The sequence below is a fragment of the Peromyscus eremicus genome, chromosome 16_21, assembly GCF_949786415.1.
Source record: "Peromyscus eremicus chromosome 16_21, PerEre_H2_v1, whole genome shotgun sequence".
NCBI classification, from domain to species: domain Eukaryota; kingdom Metazoa; phylum Chordata; class Mammalia; order Rodentia; family Cricetidae; genus Peromyscus; species Peromyscus eremicus.
The window spans coordinates 29,654,136-29,676,507 of NC_081432.1; the positions used below are offsets into that span (position 1 = coordinate 29,654,136).

General features: G+C 46.8%; 1 protein-coding gene across 2 annotated transcripts in view; it reads right to left on the reverse strand.

Moving 5' to 3' along the window:
* Window positions 1-249: 249 nt before the first annotated feature.
* Nck2 (NCK adaptor protein 2) overlaps window positions 250-22,372 on the reverse strand; it is a 128,953-nt gene continuing 106,830 nt past the window's right edge. For both annotated transcript variants that reach the window (XM_059244179.1, XM_059244178.1), the window contains 2 exons: window positions 15,184-15,905; window positions 250-1,587 (listed from right to left, as the gene is read on the reverse strand). In XM_059244179.1, coding sequence (XP_059100162.1) covers window positions 1,393-1,587; window positions 15,184-15,905 — 917 coding nt within the window. In that variant the 3' untranslated portion in view covers window positions 250-1,392. The remainder of the gene's footprint in view (window positions 1,588-15,183; window positions 15,906-22,372) is intronic.

The following is a 22,372-nucleotide window of genomic DNA, read 5'->3' on the forward strand; positions in this document are numbered from 1 at the left end:
CAACGCACATGGACTGTTTAGAATGCCTAACCAGTGAGCCCTGGGGCTGTCTTTAGTGCTAGGGTTAGATACACGTGACCAACACTTGATTTTCTGTGGGTGCTGAGGATCTGAACTTGGGTCCTCATGCTTGGGCAGCAGGCACTGGACTCAATAAGCCATCTTCCTTTTGTCATGGGTTTTCCGTGACTCCTGTAGCTGTCCCTTCCCCAGAAGAGAGTCAAGTCTTCCAAATTACACACACACAGCTTTGTCATGATACTTTTTTTTTATTACAATGTTCAAAAAACGGGGTATGCAAGTTTAGGGGATCTCAAGACCCCTTCTTCAATTGTAGGAATGTGCCATCTCAAGACTCTCTAGTCAAACTATAAAGAAGTTCAAATGTAAAGGAAAAAAAAGAAAATGCAATTTCTTCATAAACATTCTGTTACTACCAATCACATACTCTTTTGTAAACCCTGAAAAATTTTCCCTGTAAAGCAAATAATATATATATAATATACATATATTATATATATATATATAATATAGTGTGTATGTATAAAGTATTGGTAGCTCCCCTTCCCGAGAGACCAGCTGTTTTCCTTAATCATCTGTTATTAGTGTCAACAAACAGCTACAGACAGATACATATTACTTTGAGAATTAAATACATAATCGTGAAATTCAAACAAGCCAAAGGGCAAGAGGGAAAAAGCACTATGTGGATGGCACACCTTGGGTTACGTTACCCGAGTTTCCTTCCTTCTGCCTCGCCTCTTCTGCAGACCCCCAAAAAACCCTTTTATTGCAAGCACAGCCTCAAAGGCACTGGGCAGTTCCCTCACCACCACCTCCTCCAGGGTTTCCAGTATTGCTATCCGCACATTCTTGGACTCCTGCAGAGCTTGGAGCCACAAAAAAATTTTAAAAAATTAAAATGCAGGCCCTGGACCAGCATGGCTGATGGGAGGCACCGAGCACCCGTGGACACCGCTCTCGGAGTGTGCTAAAGGTCACGTACTCACGACATACAGACTTTCTGCCCTTCGAATAAGCCTCAATCTCTTTACTGTGTGTGTGTGTGTGTGTGTGTGTGTGTGTGTGTGTGTGTGTGTGTGTGAAGGATTTAAACAAACTGCTTCCAATTATAAAGGAAAAAAAAAGTGAGCAGCTTTGCTCCCTTTGACCCTCACTACCTGAAGGTGGCCAGAAGGTGGTGGCCATGGGCATGGCTGTGAGGGCCTGGGTAGCTATGGTCAACCGACAAGGCTGCAGAGGAGGACAGACCGGGTCACGGAGGTGATCCAGGCCGCATGGGTGGAGGTGGCTGGCAGCACTGGGCTCTGGGAGGCGGAGGTGGCAGCGAGGCCCACAGTGGGCAGGGCACGGAGAGGCCGATGGCTGTCTTCACTGCAGGGCCCGGACGAGGTAGAGCTTCTCCCCGTGTTCGCTGGTGAAGATGGGGGCCTTCTTGTAGTGCTCCACGAGCTCGTCCATGCTATGGAACCGCCGCTGCCCAATGCAGTAGACGCTGTCCACAAGCTGCACCTTGAAGTGCTTGTTCCTCCCTGACGCTTTGAGAGACACAGAGAAGTCACTGGGCTGGGGGAGGAAGCAAAAGGGAGTTACCAGCAGGGTAGGCACCGTGGAGACCGGGGTCTGCCCCAATGAGCGCTGCAGTTCACCCAGAGCAGCGCAGCGCAGCCACAGTCGCAGTCCTCAGACTGACCGGCAGCCCAGGGCTTTCCAGTTCTCAATCAAACACTAATGAAATTCTGCTTCACAAGGATTCCAGGGATAAATGCACTCCGGGTCTCTGACAAGTAGGAACTCATTATAGAGAGAATGACAGCTGGGTTAACCTTGAGGCAGAAGAACCCTGAGATTTCCATTTCCCCAAATGATTTCTGACAAACTGGGAACTATTCAAAATGGCTTTTATGCAGGCAGGAAAACGGGAGGTGTTTCTTTGGATTTCTATTAGAATTTAAGCTCTTTTAAACAACGGATACCGTCAAGGCAGTGGGGCAGCGTGGGTGTGTTTTAAACAGTTGGCTATGTCCCAGGGATGGCTCCATGGTGGTTCAAGCAGATTTCAATGAGCAAAGTCTAAATTCTGCGATGAGTTCAGTTCCTTACTTACTTCAGTATATTTTGGGATATGCTAGTATTTTTAGTAAAAACTGGTCATCCTGTCCACTTACTGAAAGCCAGCAGGAATGATACTGAATGGATGTATCAACTGATTCCATGTTTTTCTAAATGTTGACTATGTACCAGGCAGCCCATGTCCTGCCTATGTGCAGATGACTCTAAACGACACTCGGTAAGGAGGGTGAATATGGAGGTCAGTCCATCATTGCAAACTTCTATGCTACCTTCTATAAAGAAAAAGCATCTTCATGAGCTCATGAGCTAGGAGACAACTTTTTTAGGTGTGTGCTTTGTGTGTATGAAGGAAGACGTGCATTTATGAAAGTTGTATGTAAGAGTAAATCGGAATGTGAAGCATGCATACATCTGTGTGTGTGTGTGAATATATAAGTGTACATATGAGTATGTTCGCACCCTTGTGGTGGAGCCAGGAAAGGCCTGAAGAGGAGCTCAAGCTGAGTTATGGGTGGCAGGGGCTTTGCTGGCAGTGTGCTATTGTAGAGAAAGGAGGACCTGTCATTCTGTGGCACTATAGGGGCAGTGTGGCTCAGGAGGAAGTGAAGACCCCTTTCACTTCTACTTACGGTCTTCTCGAACTGTCCTCTGTCCCTTGGTTAGCCATTCCCTAAAGGATATTCTCAAAAGCTCCAACGTCCCTCTAAAGCCTGCTTGCCATGGCAGAGTCAGGCTGCCCCTCAGGACTCACCCTGAAGCAGTAAGTGAACACCCATGAGAGGACCTTCAAAGCTTGCCCCTGCTTTTTCTCATCCCTGGGGACTTGCTGCTACTCAGGAGCCAGGAGCCAGTCCTCTTTCCCAGCAGGTCCTTTACGCAAAGTTCACAAAGCCCAACAGCTTATTTGATGGGGTCGGCAAGTACTGCAGACAAGGAGCCCATGCTTGCCATTAGCCATTCTAGGTTAGGAGCCTGGGGCAGTTCAAACTTAGTGGGCAGCAGGTTCACCCACCAGCCACTGCTGCTCGAAGAAAGGATGACAACTGACTGCAGTGTGAATTTATGTTGTATCTCCATGCTATATCCAGGACTGGATAACTGGGAGGAGGCCCAGCAAGAGATGGGCCTCAGGGTAGAGGTTTTTAGTATCAGGGTCATGCATGAGCCCCTGGGTGGGCAAGACACAGAACCTGACACTTTCTTCAAAGGATCATGGAACTCTGATGTCACAGGTAAGCATGCCAACCAGTCCCATGACAACATCTACAGCAGACAGACCTTTTTATGCTCTAGGAACCCCAGTAATGCTAAAAGCTGCAGTTTGCTCTCTTTTGGAATATTCAAACTGCCAGGATCACTGTTCCTGACATCTTCTGATGTCAATATTAAACAGGGTTACATGAACGGAATGATATGATATCCCAACCGTGGACCCGATAACCAACATAGTTAGAGATGGACACAAGTTAGAAGCATGCCAACCAGTCCAAGCCATACCATCTACAATAGCGGTTATGCTCCCAGACCCCCAAGAATGCTGCACACTGCAGCTGGTTTACTCTTGGAATATTCAAATTGCCGGTACCACGGTTAGTGCCTTCTGATGCTAGTATTAAACAGGGTTATTTGAATGTAACCAGTGATACCCCAACCACTGACCTGATAACCAAGATAGCTACAGATAGTTACAAGTTAGCCTCAGCTTTCTCTGTGGCCCACTTGGAAAGTGAACACCAGGTATTACCCAACAGGCACACAGTCTGCTCACCAGCCTGGGCACCAAGCAGTCCTCAGACAGTTGCGTACAAGGACATATACAAGTTGGGAGCTGCTCAACCCTCTCCCAGTGTCTCCAGGTTCTCTTTCGGGGGGTTGTATTTTAGTTCCAGGCTCCTCACGATTAATATTCTGCAAGTATGTCTGTTCTGAGCTAAGATGGGGGTGCTTTCCCTGTGTCAGCTTGCCAGGAGCCAGACTGCCCTACGTGGATGATTCCTTAATCAGCCACGTCCACGGAGCCTTGTTTTCAGGGGGCTAGCTGGGGATGACTGTAGAGTAGGTATATGATATGCCTGGTGTTTGTTAATTAATGGGACTTTCCAAACAGGGAAATTTGCTTTTAATCTGAGATCCTTAATTTGACACCATGACGTGTGTGGGCTTGTTACGGTACAGCAGTACAATGATGCTACGGGGAAGGGGATTTTTAATTTCATGGGCTTCTTGAGCGGAAACCGTAAAGTCAAGGACACACAATCAACTCATGCTAAGCAGGAGTGCCGGGGAGTCTGGAGTGTTCTTAATTCAAATTGAGGAGATGTTCCTCAGGCAATCTGAAAATGAGCTACACTAGCAGACATCCCTTCATGGTACAGTTCTTCATTGCCTCTCAAAATATTGAAGAACAGAAGTATTTTAGATTCTGGATTTTCTTTTCTTTTTGTTTTTATGGCCTGGTTCTGCCCTGGGTGAGTTTATGTTTCTGGAGCAGACCTGAGAACCTCCCTTTGTAAAGTCTCCAGATGACGCTACTGCTGTTGGTCTGGCGACCATGGAGCTCTGCCATCTCCAGGGTGCACATATGTTGATATTCCCTCTGTTCCAAAGAGAGGGCAGTCTATTGGTTTCTTATCAATCTCTACATGCCCAGCCCTTTTCATTTGGGAAATGGAAACTTTTTTCTTTCTACATCAGTAGGGTAAACATCTTTTGTCTAAAGAAGGGGTTCAGTGATCCCCAAATGAAGAATGAATGTGTGATAGGTAAAAATGGGCTCTAACGACTAATATCCCCACTGTTCTCCACTTTTCCTGGTTGTCCAATGTAGCCCATTTTTAAGTCACAACTGACTAAAGTGTCTCCACCAATGCTGGTGGCACTTGTGTTTATATAAGATTATCTTCTCCTGCCTCCAAGCCTCTATTTACTCCATAGGCCTAAAGGAAACCTATGGGCAACACCAAGCATGCATTTCATTAGTGTGAGAGACGCTTATTTTAATAAGGAAAACCAATCCTCAACTAGAGAATAACATCAATGTCCTACCTGCCTAAAACTCAGGAACTGCTGAGCAGAGCTCTCAAGATCATCTTCAGACAGGACCAGTATGTGTTTATCCTTTTCTGCATCTCCCCCGTCCCCAATAAATTTCCCCCAATACAATATTCTACTGGACAGACTTCAAGAATATTGTCCTTCTTTGTCTTTCCATACTGTTTCACTGTTTGGAACTAAGGGACATGCCCTGTAGTTCAGGCTGACCTGGAACCTACCATGTAGCCCAGGCTGGCCTCAAACTCTTGGTGATCTTCCTATGTCAGCCTTCTGAGTGCTGGGACAATTGTGAGCCACTACGCCCAGTTTAAATGACAATCAGCTATAATTTTCCATAAAATAAACACTGTTCAGGTGGCTTCAAACAAGCTTATATCTGATGAGGCGGGACTTCTCAAATCCCAACATCAGAGTCACTGGGGGAGGGACCCGGTACTCTGCATTTCTAGACAGTTTTGTGGCTGACGATGATGCTGTGTGTCTAAGAAGCATTGTCATGAAGCTCTGAGGCACTTCCCCAGGGCGGTCCCTTTTGCTGAAGCCCCTGCAGTGGATTCTATTCCATGCCTGATGCTTATCGTGTAACTAGAACTTCAAAAAGTGAAAGCAGAATGCATGCAGGAGGGCATGCATGGGATTCCACTGTGGTCACCACACACTAAAACTAACGTGTGCAGCAGACTCCACGGCACGTTGAAAATGCTACCTTCCTACCCTGTCGCTCCTGCCATGACTTCCAGGCTTTATTAAGTGGCAGGGAATTAAGAAACACCCCCCAAAGTGAAAGACTCTAAGGAGAAATACAACAAAACATGGTGAAAGCCACTCTGAGTGAATGCACGCCAAAGTTAAGCTGAGGGACAAGCTTGTGGCTGTGGGTCAGGTGCTTGCCACGTAAGCATGAGCAACGTGTTTGGATCCCCAGAACCCACACTGGGTATAAAAAAAAAAGTCCGACATGGTGGTATACATGGAGCTCTAGAGCTTGGGGGATGGAGACAAGGAGTCTGGCTGAACATATGAGTTCTGGATTCAGTGAAAGACTCTGTTTCAACAGACTAGCTCAAAACAATTGAGAAAGACATCCACTGTTAACAGGTTACATGCACCCACAGGAACATGTAGACACACTACACACATACAAGGTTGGCAAAGGCTAAAGGCCAAAACCACTCTACATTCATTAGACTGTTTCTTGTTCGTTTTGATTTTTTAAAGCAATAAATGTTGCCAAAGATGGAGAATTTGAGTTCCCATGCACTGCTGGTAGAGATGGAAAACGGTGTAATCACTCTAGAAAACAAATGCATGTCTTCAAAAAATCAACAGGTTTACCATTTGATTCAGCAAACCTACCAAAGGGCATACACAAAAGAATTCAAAGTAGAAATAGTTATATACCCACAATCACAGCAGCATTAATAAAAAACAAAAACTGGAAACACTTTAAAAGTTTATCACCAGATGAATGGATATATAAGATGGAATATTACTCAGCTTTAAAGAAAGACAACTTCTAAAACATTGCTACAACACAGAAGAACTCGGAGGACATCAGAAGTGAAATAAACCAGGCACAGACAGACAACCACTGTACAATTCCACTTATAAGAGGCCCCTAAGTACAAAAACTACAGAGAGTGGGAAGGGAATTCCAGGGAAGAGGACAGTTAGGGAGTGGGTGTTCAATGGGGACAGAGTTTCACTTTGGGACAGCAACAAAGCCCTGAAGATTGACAGCTGCAGAAGGATGGGAAAAGTATCCCCTGACTGAACCGCACACTTAAAAACTGTTGAAACAGCCAATTTGGTCTTGAAGACGTTTCACCACATACACACACAAAAATAAAGATTAAGTGATGATCTACAGAAGATCTGTGAAACTCTGATGGGACTCCAGGAAACGGAAGCATCACAATGGGTGGGGAGGCTGTTCCTTTCCTACCACAGAAGCCACCAGCAGTGGCCAGGAAAAACAGGGGAAGTCATGGGGAGGAGGTGCAGTCCTCCTGTGGTGGTGCCTGGAGACCAGACAGAGCTTTTGCCTTAGGCCACTTGAGCCGGCTGGTGACCCTTTCAGGTTTTCTTAGGGACCAGGAGAGAGCTGAAAGATGGCCCTAGGCATCAGGGAATCTCTGGACTTCCTAGCTCATGCTATGAGTCACCTCTTTGCCCACCTTTCAAATATCCTAGGGACACTGACTGTGGTTGCTGGAGCCACTGTGTCTCTCTGGAGCAGGTGACACTTATCACACACTGTGGTGGAATGCAGGCAAAGGGACAAGCTGTGAAAGAGGGAGCAGAGCTAATTATTCTGCTAGTTTCAATTCTGCCGTAGTTCTTTCTTTTTAGTGGATGCTAAGTCTGTAAAAAGGTAAGCAACAGGGAATGTGGAAAATTGTAAGTGAGGCTGCACCGCTTCAGGACGGCTCTGAAGGGTATGGCAGCTCATCCAGATGACACGGTTAGAGTGTGGACCCAGGCAAAGTGTTTGAGCGGCCGCCTTGAACACGCTGTGTGATTGATGGTTTTATCTACAAGTGCCTTACAATGAAGTTATTTTATAACTAAGCATTAACATTTCCTGTGGTATTTTGATGGGAAATGGCAAAGAACTCCTGAAAGGACATTGATGTGGCTTCTCACCTGTGAGACGGGGACCCTCCGCTTAAGAACATCCACTCCCCGTTCTTCACAGCAGAAAGCCAAGCAGAAGGGCAAGCATGGTCCTGCTGGTCCACAGACCCACTCACCCTCAGTCTGCACTGCTCTGCATGTGCTCTGTTAAAGACAAACATGTTCCAAGGCACACTGTTGCTATGATTTCATCTCAAGACTACTTTAAGCAGTATGTGTGTGGGATTGCCAGTAGACAAGCTGAACTCTTATAATTCCTCTGTGTGGCAAAGAAAGGTCTCCATCTCCATCTCAGGCTTCATTGCTACGCCAGGCAGCCAGAGTAAAGTGTCCCTGACCTATCCTTGTGTTAACCCTCATTGAAAGGGGCATGCAGGGGGATGGAAAACGCTCCTAGTCAAGCCTGCAAGCCAGCCAAGACTTTTCAGAAGGAAAGGTAGCCAGAAAGAGATTGGGAAGATACTTGTTTGCCAAGATGGTGGTCATGTTGAGCTGCAGGGGGTAGAGACGGTGTTTTGGTTCTCCACATTTGTACTGACGTCTGGGCAGGCCAAAGCCAAGCTGGAGAAACTGATCGAGGTGAGAATATGAGATACATGGGAGCTAGACACATTGCTGGGACAACCAAAAGGCCACTTGTAGGCGATGATGAAGAGCAAGGGATGTTTTTCCACCACAGTGCAGACAACTACTGGCTCAGATGAGTCATCTCACAGACATATTGTGATTCCCAAGTGTTGTAGGGTGTTCTATATTTTCTACATTCCCTTAGATCTACATTTCACTCATAAAGGTCAGCATGGATTCAGCTCTGCAGATCTAGCATCCTTCGCTCAAAATATTGGGACCAGAAAGCCTGGAGTTTGGAGTATGTGCATGTACACGATAAGCCATCTTTGCGTAAGAGTTAGCCTCCCATACTTGTCATGTCCTTTCACAGGTCCTAGACAATGGTGTGCCGTCTGTTTTAAAGTAAGCACTGAAGGCCAAAGGCTGGTGAAGTGCAGTCTACCTCCAAGGGCCCTAGCTCACCTGAGAGTGGGGCAAGCAGTCAGGCTATGAGCAATGGATCTTAGAAAAAGAGCCCATTCTAAACGTGTGTACAGCCTGGTAAGTTTAAGAGTCAATGGTAAGGTCCCTATTGCTGAAAACAACATTTACATATCACACCGAACACAGAGAAGTTGAGCTGGCACCTAATAGAGGCTTTACGCCTACTGAGTAGTGGTCCTGGTACTGGAAAATACTCTGCACATTACAGGAGGAGAAAGGTAATCATCCAGCCAGTCATAAACCCTGCCATCTGCAATGGCGACCTGCCCGCAAGATATGCTGATGCAATAGTGGTATAAGCATTGCAGGAGTAACCAACCATTGTATGATTGGATTTGAGGTCCATTCCATGAGATGAACTCATGCTTGGCCACTGCTTTAGGTGGTCACGAACTTGTGACTGGATAGGACATGAGCTCAGGGGAAACCCAAATCCTATTGTTCTGCTAAACTGCAGTGGTTTTCAACCTGTGGGTCACGACCCTTTTGGCAACTCTCTATCTCCAAAAATATTTACGTTACAATTCATAACAGTAGCAAAATTACAGGTATGAAGTAGCAACAAAAATAATTTTATGGTTAGGGGGTCACCACAACATGAGGAACTGTATTAAAAGGTCACAGCATCAGGAAGGTTGGGAACCACTGTGCCAAAGGAACATAGCAATAAAGTGACTCCAATTGACACACTGCTATACCCACAGATCAGTTCCTTGCTCAGCCATCATCAGAAAAGCTTCCTCAGTGGATACTAACTAATAGAGACCTACAAATGGATAATACGCAGAGAGTGAGAGATTCTGGAACACCCAGTACTTCATCAAACTCTTCCTCTCAGGGTTGGGGAGGTCTGCAGAAGAGGAGGTAGAAAGAATGTAAGAACTAAAGGTTAGGATGAAGACTCTTAGGAAACATTGCCTTCTAGACACAGAAGCGTACCTGAACTCTCAAAGACTGTCGCAGCACAAACAAGGCCTACGCAAATTCAAGCCAGATGGGGCCCTACCACTGAGAGGAGAAAGTGGACACAGGGTCCTACCCTCAACCAAGAAGCTATCTGCAAATACATCCACTTCAAAGGAAAAAAAAATGAGCTTTCTCCAATGGAGTCTCCCTGGGTATATTAAGCACACTTACTTAAGGGTAAACCTCATGCCCAATAGTAGATGGTCAACATAAAACAACTGAACTCAATGGTATGTTTGTGAGCTCTTTGTCTCATATTATAGGAGTTATTTTGGTCTTTTGCATGTATATTATGGTTTCTGATTTTGTGTTTTTGTAGTGTATGGGTGTTTTGTTTCTTTTTAATTTTGTTTGTTTGCTTGTTTTCTAAAGAGAGAGAGAAAGAAGGGTAGGATTTGGGGGAGGAAAGAGCATGATTAGAATATATTGGACTAAAAATTTTTTTAAAAATAAGTCACGGTTAGAAAATTTTTCATTTGGTACTGAGCAAAAAACATGACAAAAATTACACCCTCTCCAAGAAAAAAAAGAGTGTACTGGCTAATTTTAGTAGATCAATTTGACATAGGCTAGAGTTATTTTGGAAGGGGGAGCCTCAATTGATAAATGTCCCCACCAGACTGGCCAATGGGCAAGACGGTGGTGCATTTTCTTAATTGATAACTGATGTGGGAGGACATAGCTCACTGTTGGCAGTGCCACCCCTGGGGGCTGGTGGTCCAGGTGCTATAAGAAAGCAAGCTGAGCACATCAGGGAGAGAAAGCCAGTAAGCAGCACCCCTTCGTGGCCTCTGCTTCAGTCCCAGCCTTCAGGTTTTGGATCCGACAACCTTTGGTAATGGACTGTGATGTGGAAGTATAAGCTAAATAAACCATTTCCTCCACAAGTTTCTTTCGGTCATGGTGCTTATCACAGCAATAGAAACCCTAAGACCGGGAGAGATGAACACAGATGCTGCTCAGGGCAACCTGCTTTTCAGTTAGGAGCGAAGCTAGCAGCTTAGCAGTAAAAAACCCTGGAGGAACTCACTTGACTGCCCTGTCTTCCAAACTGACCCAGAAACAGCTTACACTTTGACAAAGAGATCTTCTGAGTTCTCTAATCCCAACACAAGGCAAATATAGCTACTTTATTTTCAAAACTGAGAGGAATTTTTTTTTAAAAAAAGCTCACAGAACATTTCAAAACATGAGTCTCACTTAAGAGAGGCTAAGTAAGGGTTCTATGGAAAATTGAACTTTAGGAGAAAGTCTAATTTCTACCTTCATACATTTCTACCATTCTTAGGATATTGTGTTATCCAGAAATGGTGTTTCAATAACTGCTGTAAAATATACGAAACCACCCACAACCCACGATAAGGGCTCAGGATGTAGCTCAGCATTGGAACTCTTACCAAGCATGTACAGGAGAGAGATCCTGCTTCTATCTCTAGCATGGCCAGTCAAAACAGATACACCGAGTATCAGGAGACCGGTAGCATCAAGGACACCAAGGACACCAAGGATTGTGTCAAACTGAAAGTTCTTGGGCGCCAGATGTCCCAGATCAGGAATGCTGAGGGGATGGGAAGGCAGTAATCTCGACATTCACAGCACCTGAGGGGATTTGGATCTGAACTGCACTGTAAGAATCCCCATCTAGATAGATGGGTCAATGAAATTGTCATTAGAAATGTTTCCCTAAGAAATACATTCTTAAAATGTTGCAACTTGTATTCTTAGAATGTGGCTAGAACGCTTTCTAGAAGAAATACAATGATCTTGGTTGGGCTGGAGAGATGACTCGGAGGTTAAGAGCACTGTTAATCTTTCAGAGGAGGCAGGTTCCATTCCCAGCGCCCACATGGTGGCTCACAACCCTCTGTAACCCCAATTCCAGGGGATCCAATGTCCTCTTCTGGCCTCCAAATGTACCCCACACATATGCATACATACACAAGGTAAAACATCCATATGCACAAAAATAACTTAAAATATGTAATAATTTGAAAACAAAGAACTCATTAGTTTTTTATTTCCTAATCAAGTAATATTAATAGGTTTTAAAAGGGGAAACGAAACACCCCTGACTTTTCATGTGGTAATATATTAAATTTTTTTTTTAAACCGAGAGTTTTTCTCTACCTGAAACGAGTATGAAACACAACAAACATTAGTGCCTAATTATTATCACGGCATATAAAGCACCGGAGGGGATTATTAGCTCTCTGGGGATCCAAAGTCTGCAGAGGGAACACCCCTACACTACTCTGGCCGATGCTGTCCTGTATCAACCCAGCAGCCGCCCCACCTTTTCAGAATGTCTCCTTACTTTGCACCCAATGCTTCCCAAGTACCTTCTACAAGGACAAGGGGTCTTGTAACTGAAAAAGAACAACAACAACAAACACTGACCGCTTGTACTGCTGGCCAGAAATCAAATTAATTTAAGTATAGCCTTGTAAGCATCCCTACAGAATCTATGTAGGCAAATACCTAGGGATTTGATGCCCATCCCGGGCAGGCAGGACTTCCGTGGATGTTCTGCATCAGGCAGGTTAGTTCTCATAATAATACCGTGCCTCCCTTGGCTTTCAAGAAGCACTGCTCATTACAGAGAAGAAAAGAAGCCAAGGGAGGAGAAGAGATCAGAAGAGAGAGGATGATGGGGACCGCAGCTGGGGATGGGACAGTCAAATGGGATGGGACAAACGGGTCTGCTTGGTTGTTTGTTCACTCCTCAAGTCCAGCCCACTTCCAACAGAGCTCTGAAATGCCTAGCCCCAGTCCTGGAAGGCACAGATGAAGCAATGTTCATTTTACTTGCAATACACCCTTCTCTCCTCAAAAGCAGACTTCCGTGAACCCAGATATGGATAGATTTTAATTAGTCAAAGGAGAGAAACAGTAGGCATTTATCAGTCCAGAGCCTTGCTTATCTTCCAATCCCCTGAGACAGATTTTAATTGACACCTGTCAGGAAGATGTGTTTCCCCCATGCTCCTGTTCCCCATTCAGGAGTCAGGCTTCCCACAATCACTTCCATAATGGAGGCTCCAGGCCCAAATGCATCTGCCTCAGTTCTGTGGTAGAGTCACGCCCCTGGGAACACCTTCTATCCCCCAACCCCATGACATGCAATTAGATCCTGAATTAATGCTCTGTGTGACCTGGGCGTGACTGTGAGAACAAGGCTCTGACCAGAAAAATCCCCAAAGAACAGGAAAAATGACACAGGACATGGGCAAGGCAACAGAAGGTTCAAAAAGACAAGGGAGTCACCCGTGTGTCCACCAGGACAATGAAGGACAGGCCCTTCACCAACACGGAATGGAGCTGTGAATAGACAAGATAGTAAATCTGAACCTGGCCCATTCTTTCATCAGGGGATAAAACAACACAATTGGAGACCCTTGTAACGGGTTCTTGGCACAGCCACACAGCTTAACAACTCCAAGACCTTTGGGACAGAAACCGCACACAGTTGCAGGCCTATCTGTGTCTCTGGAGATGATACATATTCCAATAAAGCCTTCTTTGCCCCCACACCTCTGGCAACCAAAGCCTGTCTGACCTCAGCCTCTTAAGGCAGAATAAATGTCCATAAAAGGGGTTAAAACAAATTGCAGATAATCAATGCCTCCATCAGTGGGAAGAAGGTTGCTTATGTGGACACAGGAAATTAACAGGTCTTTTTTGGACCAGAAACCCTAAGGGATCCTTTTCTCATCTGTCAATAAATGAGGCTAGTACCTCCCCACTGTGTGGTTCCTGCCCCCTTCTCTCCCAAGAGAAGCCACTGCAAATCAAGCATTTGGCTCGCAAGCACTTGGACTGGGCATTCTGCACTCTAATTGGGTTTTCAGAGCCTTCCCCACTCCTACTCTGTGCATGGGAGACACCGCTGTCCTTAATTCCTCACAGGCCCAGAATGTGATCTCAAGGCAGCCATGCACAGAGCCTCCAAGGCGTGAGAACAATGCCATGTGAAGAAGTCCTGCCAGCTACAATGAACCCTGTAAGCTTGATCAGGACATCTCAGCGTTCAGATTTCAGATGCAGTCAGCATTCAGAGTCCTGCCTGAGAACATCTGAGGCTGAGGCCAGCCTTGAAAAGCTGCTGACACCATAAAGGGATTCGGTTTCCACTAGTTCGATGCCCCTTCCGCTAGAAAGAACAGACTTCAGTGGCCCCTCTCCACGAGGGGCCGTGACCTCGTCTCTCAGATCAGTCCTGTGGGGCAGGAGCGCACACTGCTCACTGTGCTAGCAGAGCAGAACACATGCCTTCTGTTCTTACACCGTGCACTTAAAACAGGAAACCAAAGCCTAGGAGGACCAGTTAACACTTGAACACGCTGGACTAAATTCTTGCTTACAGGTTTTCCGAGAGTCACTGGGAAGAGATCGACAAAATGGGTTATTCCCAGGAGGCACACACAGAAAGGCTGCCTGCGGAGAAGCTGTCTGGTTCTTTCAGATAGTCCCAATGAGCCATAACCCCCCGACAGGCAGCCACCTGTTGGAGGACGGGCCACCAGACAGGTGGCCTCATTCCCCATTTACTCATCTCCCTCGAGCACTCCAGGTTTCTCTTCAATCCTGTTTGTAAGTACTTTAAGAGCTTTCCAGAGGTGAGCTTTTTCAGTGGCGCTGCATGCAGCAAAGACAACCTTGGGATGATGTGGTTTACAAAGAAAAACAAACCAGCCAACAAAAGGCTGCATCAGAAGCCCCAGCACCTGCTAACTGAGAACCCGCTGCATGCTCAGCTGTAATTGGCACCAGGAGGAAGCAGGAAGGGAAAGGAGGCCCACATCTTAAAACTGGGAAAGAGGAAGCCTCACCACAGGGCCAAAATCACCCGAGGGCTGAAAGGCACCTCCCACATCTTCCCACAACCAGGAAAACCAACGGCAGCAGAGACCTCAGTCTACCCAACCCAGATTTAGTTCAATTGGGAGCAGTGACCCTGTGCCAACATGGTATTTATCTATCTTAATATGTGCCCTCAAATACCATTTTGTTATTTCAAGTATAGTCAGTGAACGTGACAAAAGAATGGCACACCAGTCACATCACCCACATAGGTGGTCCTTTCTGAGGAAGGTTCCAAGACCTCCAGTGGATGTCTGAAACCACGGAAGATCAGAACCCCCCCCCAAAAAAATAAGTTTTCTGTTATGTCCATGACTAAGTCTAACTTGTAAGTAAGACTTGGTAAGATATTTAACAGTGTTGAATCAGGCAAATGAACTGTAACGAAAACTGTGAGATCACTGAACATCCTCAGACCCGGGCTGGCGTTGCGTCCCTGAACTCGCAGGTGAGGGAACTGTGTGCATTTAGCTTTCTCCTGGCAGCGTGGCCCCAGCAGAGGGGCGGCCGGGCACTTACCGAGGACTCGCTGTCCCTAATGAGAAAGTCGCCCTCGACGCCCCGCTCATTGAGCGCGCACTCGGCCTGGTGCCGTGTCACGTTGCCATAGTACCACTCGCGACCAGCAAATCGCCCGCTGGCTGAGGGCCCGGTGTAGCTGATCTGCGGGGTGTGCGTGGGGTGCAGTGCAGGCCCGTCACTGAGGACCACCACATAGTTCTTGGGGACCAGGCCCACCTGGCCCCGGGCGTTTTTGCATTTCCACCACTCGGGGTCGTTCTCGGGCTTCTCAATCACCTCCATGGTCTCCCCCTTCTCGAAGCTAAGCTCCTCCTCAGTGACCGAGCTGAAGGGGTACAGCGTCTGCACCACGTGCAGCACCCGTGTGCCTTGCCCGTTGCTCAGCGCGGCGCCCCGACGAAGACTCAGGAAGCTGGGGGCCTCGGCTGCGGCCTCATCGGCCTCCTCCAGCACATAGTTGGAGGGGAACCAGCCGATCTGCCCGTTGAAGCTGCCACGCCACCAGCCATCGCTGCATTTCTCCATGACTGTGACGCGGGAGCCCTTCACCAGGGACAGCTCATCTTCCCGTTCGGCTACGTAGGCGAACTTGACGAAGGCGGGGATGTTGAGGTCGTAGATGCGGTCAGCACCGCTGCCATTGGCCGGGTACTCCGCATCGGTGCTCGGCGTTGGGGATGCATCCCGAGCGCTCGGCTTCCTCCGCGTCTTTCCAAGGCCTGTGAAGACACGGCAGAGGGCTCAGTTGGCACTGCACACACATTGCACACCTTGCCCATTCCCACACTTTGAGGGCGTGGGAGTGTTTTGTTTTGTTTTGTTTTCTACCAGGGCATCACAAAGACTGGTTACAAATGACAGTGACCAGCTGGAAAAGAAAACGGTACAGCTGTGTGGCTGAACAGATACGAAGTTACTAAAAGCTGATACTTACCCATCAACAAGTGCCAACAGGCCTATGACACAAAGATAACAAGAACAGAGAAAAATCCTAGAAGGATGGCCAGCTTTAGAGACTCCTCCTTCTCTGCTCCCCTGAATGCACTGCCCTCGTATTACCTGCCTGCATGGTGGGGCCCTTCTGACTTCCGTCCCTACCCACAATTCATCTGTGCTCACAATACACTGGACTGAATTTTTCCACAACAGACTGACGAGCGAATTAGTAAAAGATCCACTGATTCCAAGGCAGGACTTGGAAGATTGTGATGGGAAGCCTGCAAGCGGATCCTCGGATCAACTGAACAGGTTGCAAAAAAGCCATCGGATGGAGTGGGTTTAAGTGAATAAGAAAATCTTCAGAGAGCAGCGTGGTTAGCCTGTGCACACTCTCTTCAGCCACATGTGAGTAAACACTGTCTTGTAATGGGAAACACACTCCTTTCCATATGCAGGAGAGTAATTTTGAGAAGTCCTCACCTAAGCAAGCTTTTGACCCAGTTAAAATGTAGAACTCCAGAAAATTCTAGGGGAGGAAAGTGCACTGGCTAAGAGCAGGGGATGCGATGCAGGGGGCAGGACTTCTCAAGTTTTTCAGGGACTACTCTCCCATCAGCTCTGCTTGGGGCATTCTGTGGAGCCCCTTGCAGACTCCCCTCCTCCCAGTGACACCGAATGACCTCCAGGGGTACTTGAGTTCTCTCATCTGTAACCTGCAGAATAAGCAGGCTGGCCCCCAGGGTTGCTCTGCCCAGGGTGCAGGTCCAGAGTTAGGGCTGCGAGTCGCCATCATCCTCCACCGTGTAGTGGTGCCACTGACTGCAGCTCAGAGCCAGGAGCATTCGAGACGAGGCAAACGGGTCAAAGAGAACACACTAACCCAGTTAAGGTGATGGATGGCACCGGCTGCTTCGATTTGGACCACAGCGTCTGACTCACGTACAGGGGTTACATTAGAGCAAGTCAGAATGTTTAGGTCAAAGTCTAGATTTCTACTTTACTGAAGATCTTTACTTAACATCTTGGTTTGCAATCCCAGGTTCGGTTCAATCCTCACCTAGGCTTCCCTGTGTGTGACATTCTTCTCGTACAGGCCACACTGGGGCAAGTCTTACTATTCTTGTTTTAATTGCTATTTTAAAGGCCCCATCTCCAGGTAATCCCAGTTTAGAGGTCCTGGGGTGGTCAGGATTTCAACATTTGGATTTGGGTGTGTGGGGGGGGACAATGACACAATTTCGTCTGTCAAGGGCATCTAAGTTCAGACGATGCATATGAAACCCGTAAGTATTCCAGAATCAAGGTATTCTTAACTGAGTAAGGGTTTTGGATTTCTTTGATCAGAACAGTATTTTGTCACAAGAGGTCCGAAGTCCTCTTCAAAAGATTCTTATCCACAATCCCAGCAATGCCTGAAGGCCAAGGGTGTAGAAAGCCTCTGGGAGTTGGGCCTCTGACACTAGGTATTCTCATGGCAGCGGCCAGGACAGAGAAACCCAAGAGGCAGCTGTACAGACTGTGTGTGGTGGTGGTGGGTGTGTCACACTATCTCAGCTATGGATGTGATCCCAACCCTCACCCATTCTCCCCCAGCAAGTGGGGAGACCAAGATGGGGAAGAGATGGGGGAACTGGACGGACATTCCCAGACAGTGAAGCGGCACAGATCAGCGCACCCCATCATATAGCATGTTGAATTCATAACAGACCAGATGCCCAGTTCTGTCAGAGCGAACTGGGGTGTCAGGAACTTACTTCCATCCACTAGCCAGAAAAGGAGAGGTCAGTGGTTCCTTTGATGGCAGAAGATGAAAACAGTTCCCTGAGTCTCCAGTCAGAAGCAGGCAGAGCCTGGAGACTTTAGGATTAAAGAAGCAGCGTGAATAATGGGTGAGGAGTATGGGCAGAAGAGCAGGCACAGACAGGCTGGAGAGACACTGGGTGGGCAGAGCGTGCATGGGAAAGTCATGCGGGGTGCTGAGAAGGGGACCCATCTACCCACTTTCCTCCCCTATTCTCTTTGCCCCGAACCTGCCCAACGGTAGAGCTAGAGTCATCTGAAATAGAAGGGACAAGAAACCCTGAATACTGGCACAACAAGCTTTAATCTGTCCCCCTCTCTCTACTGCTGAGGACCTCAGGGAGAGCAGTGGTGGCCTGGGGCTGGGGGCAGTGGGGAGCTGGGCACCTACAGCACGGTGGTGTTAACTGCCTGTGTGAGGGACTGCAAGAGAAACTGCAGTCCCAGGTTCAGACTGGCCTGTGACAGCTCCCAGCCCGCTCTTCCGGCCTTGAGGCGAAGAAGGCATACGATGGCAGCCCCACTCCCTTGCTCTCTGGGTGCACTGTTCCAGCGTGCCTTCTGACTCCACCTCTTCTCTCATTAAACTCAACGCCACCTATTTTTTTTTTTTTACTTTTAACAGAAACACAATCTGAACTCCAGTATGTGTTCACTATTTTAACACAGTGCTATGAATTTCTCTAGAATCTGACATATTTCCTCATCGAGAGAGGCAAGCCTTCATACCCATTTCTAAAGGACCCAAGTCATATATTTACCCGCTATAAATAGCAAACCCATGTAAACATGGCAGACCAGAACTCCTAATACCCAGAGCATCTGCTCACCCCATCTCCACCACATGTGTAGGGACATGTACTTTCTAGTGCTGTCTCCAGAATCCTCCTCACTGGGGTTCCAACAACCAACTCCTGAGACAGGCACCAACAGTGGGGTCCCTCCTGTTGTCCTCAGTACATCCCACCCAGAACAAACACGCCTGGAACCTGTTCTCTTATACTGACCCAGACACAGTGTATATCTGGTTATCTGCACCAAACTCTGCGTGAGAGTTCAACAACACATCCCTCTTTCCAATTCTCATGTTGATCATAAAATCACCCCTCACAGAACTGATTTGAGGGTGTGAGCTTTTCAGGTGGGTTGTGCTGTCTCAGCTCGCTTTACATAAATCACATGGATGAGAATATCTAGAAAGAGCCCATTAGAAACTTTCCAACTGCTAGCAAGCTGTATGTTGGGTCAGGTAACGTATCATGTTTGTGCAAAGTAATGGCTTTACCTACAGCCTGTTCAATAATGCATAAACTGAAATACAGTGGCATGGGGAAAAAAAAAAAACAACAGAACAAAGGAGGAATAGAAAATCCCAGTGAAAAATCCCCAAACAAAACACTGGCAAGATGCTGTTTTCCGGGTCTTAGGAGCAAGATTTTAACATCTACATTGAAGATCTGCGCTCCGAGAAAACTCTCAATCTTCTGAAATCTATTAGCATACGAGGATGGTACCGGGCTGATGGTAGCAAAATACTTACAGACCGTTCCAGGGCCCTGCGTTTACTTCTCCCAACAGAAAAATACAGCTGTGGCATTTACAATTAAGAAATCTTAGAGGTCCACCTGTGCAATAACCTGCTACTACGCAATACCACGGACAACACAAATTAATCTCCTGAAGTTCTGGAAGTCAGAAGTCTAAAATCACAGAGCTGACAGACTGAGTGAGGGCCCACCTCCTGTCTCACAGCAGTGAGAGTGGGGTCTCCTGGCTGTATCCTCAACTGGTGGGAAGGGGAAAGCCGTTTCCCTAAGGCCTCTTTAAAAAGAATACCGATTTGCCATTTTTGAGGCCTCTCAAAGGCCTTACACCTCCCTAGAGGGGGGTGGGGTGGGATGAGGTTTCAACACTTCAACTGAGGCAGAACAGAGAAGCTTGGGGCATAGCAGCCTGGCTGGCGGCATTTTCCAGCTCCTGCTGTGGTGAGTCCTGTTGTATACTACCAAGGCACTCAGAGGCCAAGTGCCTGTGTCCCTGGTATTTCCTCCCTCCAGCAAGCAGCTACAATGCTGCTTCCTCTCCACAGGACCCTAGGCAGCAGGGAGATCAACAATACGCTCAGCAGTCGACACAGGGTTTTAGAACCTCCGTAGGGCTGACTGGACTGGCTAAGTTGTCCCAGGCTAGGCATCAGCCCTCCCTGGCACCAAGCTGCCCAAGGTGGGTAAGGTTTGCCTGCTACAGAAGCCGATCAAGCTCCTAATGAAGCCACCTCTCTAGAAACCCAGAGGCCACAGATTGTACCACAGTGTCACCTGTACAAAATAAAATGTGCACTGTGGAACTGTATTTTTTATTCTGTGAGTGGATAGACAGCGCCCTTTTAAATGGCTAACAGCTGAGCTGGAGTTAAAGGTGGACTACACTTCCCACGTTGGTGACAATTTTTGGGCACCTGGTGTTAGCTCTGTAGTCCTGAGCTACATTTTTGTTGATGATAATAGGCACATTTTAACTTTCCTGAATAACATTACATACACTAAAGACTGAGTTCTAATAAAAGTTTGAATATGTCATACATTATTAATGTTAGTCATTTTAAAGTCAAAATCTTCTATGCACCCCCAACCCCGAAGATGAAGAGCTGCTTTAACAAACACCTATGAGACATGGATCTGACTGTCATCTTCCAGCTGGAGCCCTGTAGATTTAAAAGAACGTGTCAAACAAATTTGATAGTTCTGAAATATATTCACGCTAACTCGTTCAGATGGTATGTGCTTGAATTTTGGGAACTCTGGGGCAAATCACTGCATTTTGTCACTAATCATATCTGTAACGTAAGTGACATTTAACTAAAAATATTCCTTACACTTAGAATACTATTTAAACTGTTGTGATTAAAGGGTATTAATGTGCGGGGATCTCCTCCATTAGAGTCAGGACCTGTTATTAAAGTCAACTAAAAATTAAGAAAGGCCTTTATTATTTAGAGGCCATGAGATTTGACAAGATTTGAGTAAGGGAAGTGGCCACTGAAAATTTTTCATGTGAGAAGAAGCATTTAACACATGCCTTGTGAGGGCTTCCACATCACCGACCATGACATGATTTGCATCTAGTTTTGTGGTAAATGCTGGTAAGATCAACTCAGCTATTGCAGATCAAAGTTTAAAATAACTTAACAACCACAACAAAACCATCAGGATAAGTGAAAAGACAAACCTTGAATGTGCTGTGTGCTGGTTAGTGTTTTGTCAATACAATACAAGGTAAGAGTCATGTGGGAAGAGAGAACCTTAAGTGAAAAAAACATGCCCCTGGCAGGCAGACAGGCCTGTGGGCAAGCTGTGGGCATTTTCTTGATTAATACCATGGGTGGGCCCCGCTCACAAGGGATGATGCTGCTCCGGGAAGCAATCGAGTAAGCAGTGTTCCTTGATGGCCACTTAAGGTAGAAGGTGAAATAAACCCTTTGCTCCCCAAGTTTCTTTTGGTCATGGTGTTTTGTCACAGCAACAGAAACTCTAAGACATTAACTGTAGGATATCTGGACAGACTGACCATGTAAGATAGATAATACCGCGACTCTAGTTTGAACCCGGTCAGCACTTCCAAACCCTCTCATGCACAAGGCTTTTCTCCATGGGTTGGCAGGGCTCATTCTACATGCGCTGTTGAGCCAGGGGCAACACATGTGTTGCTCAAGCTTTCCAGGGAGCATGAGGGAAAGCCATGGACAGCAGATGCCAACAGCATTCGGCACTTAATGAGGCTGGAGGTGAGCAAAAGGAGGACCCGAGAGAGAGAGAGTCCCCGCCGCACAAACTGAGCTCCCGAATCCAACATACATTCTCCTGATATAAGCTGACTTTAGTATACTTCTTTGTTGAAAGCTAAGTTTCAGCTGATTTTTGTCTCATCGATTCAGAGTCCTGAGAAAATAAAACAGACTTCCCCCATCTTCCCTCTTCACCTCCACCTTCTTGAATGTGCCAAACTACTGATGCCGATGTGTGAAGCTGCTGTCTGTGGTCAAGCGAGCTGAAAAGAACACTTTTCTGGTTGGGAGCCACCTGAGTTTGGCTGTGGGAGAGACAGAAGGCAGTAAGCACATGGGCTGTACACAATGCTCGTTGGCTCCATGAGGCACCGGGAGGGTGCACTTTCTTTTCTGAGCCTAGAGTGTCTTAGGTTTCACTGCCAGAGTTCTCATGAGCAATCTATGACAGATTCTGCAAGCTGACTGGGTGGAGAGTGGTCCAGATGCATCTCCCTGTGGCCACCGTCTTCGAAAGCATCAAAGAAACCCCACTTACTGTTTAGGGAACAGGACAGGCTCTTAGGTACAAACCAATTTTAGACAAAGTCAAGTTTAAATCAAAATGGACTCAGTCACAAATATGGTCAGTTCCTCTGGTCCTACAGACACCGGATTAGGGCC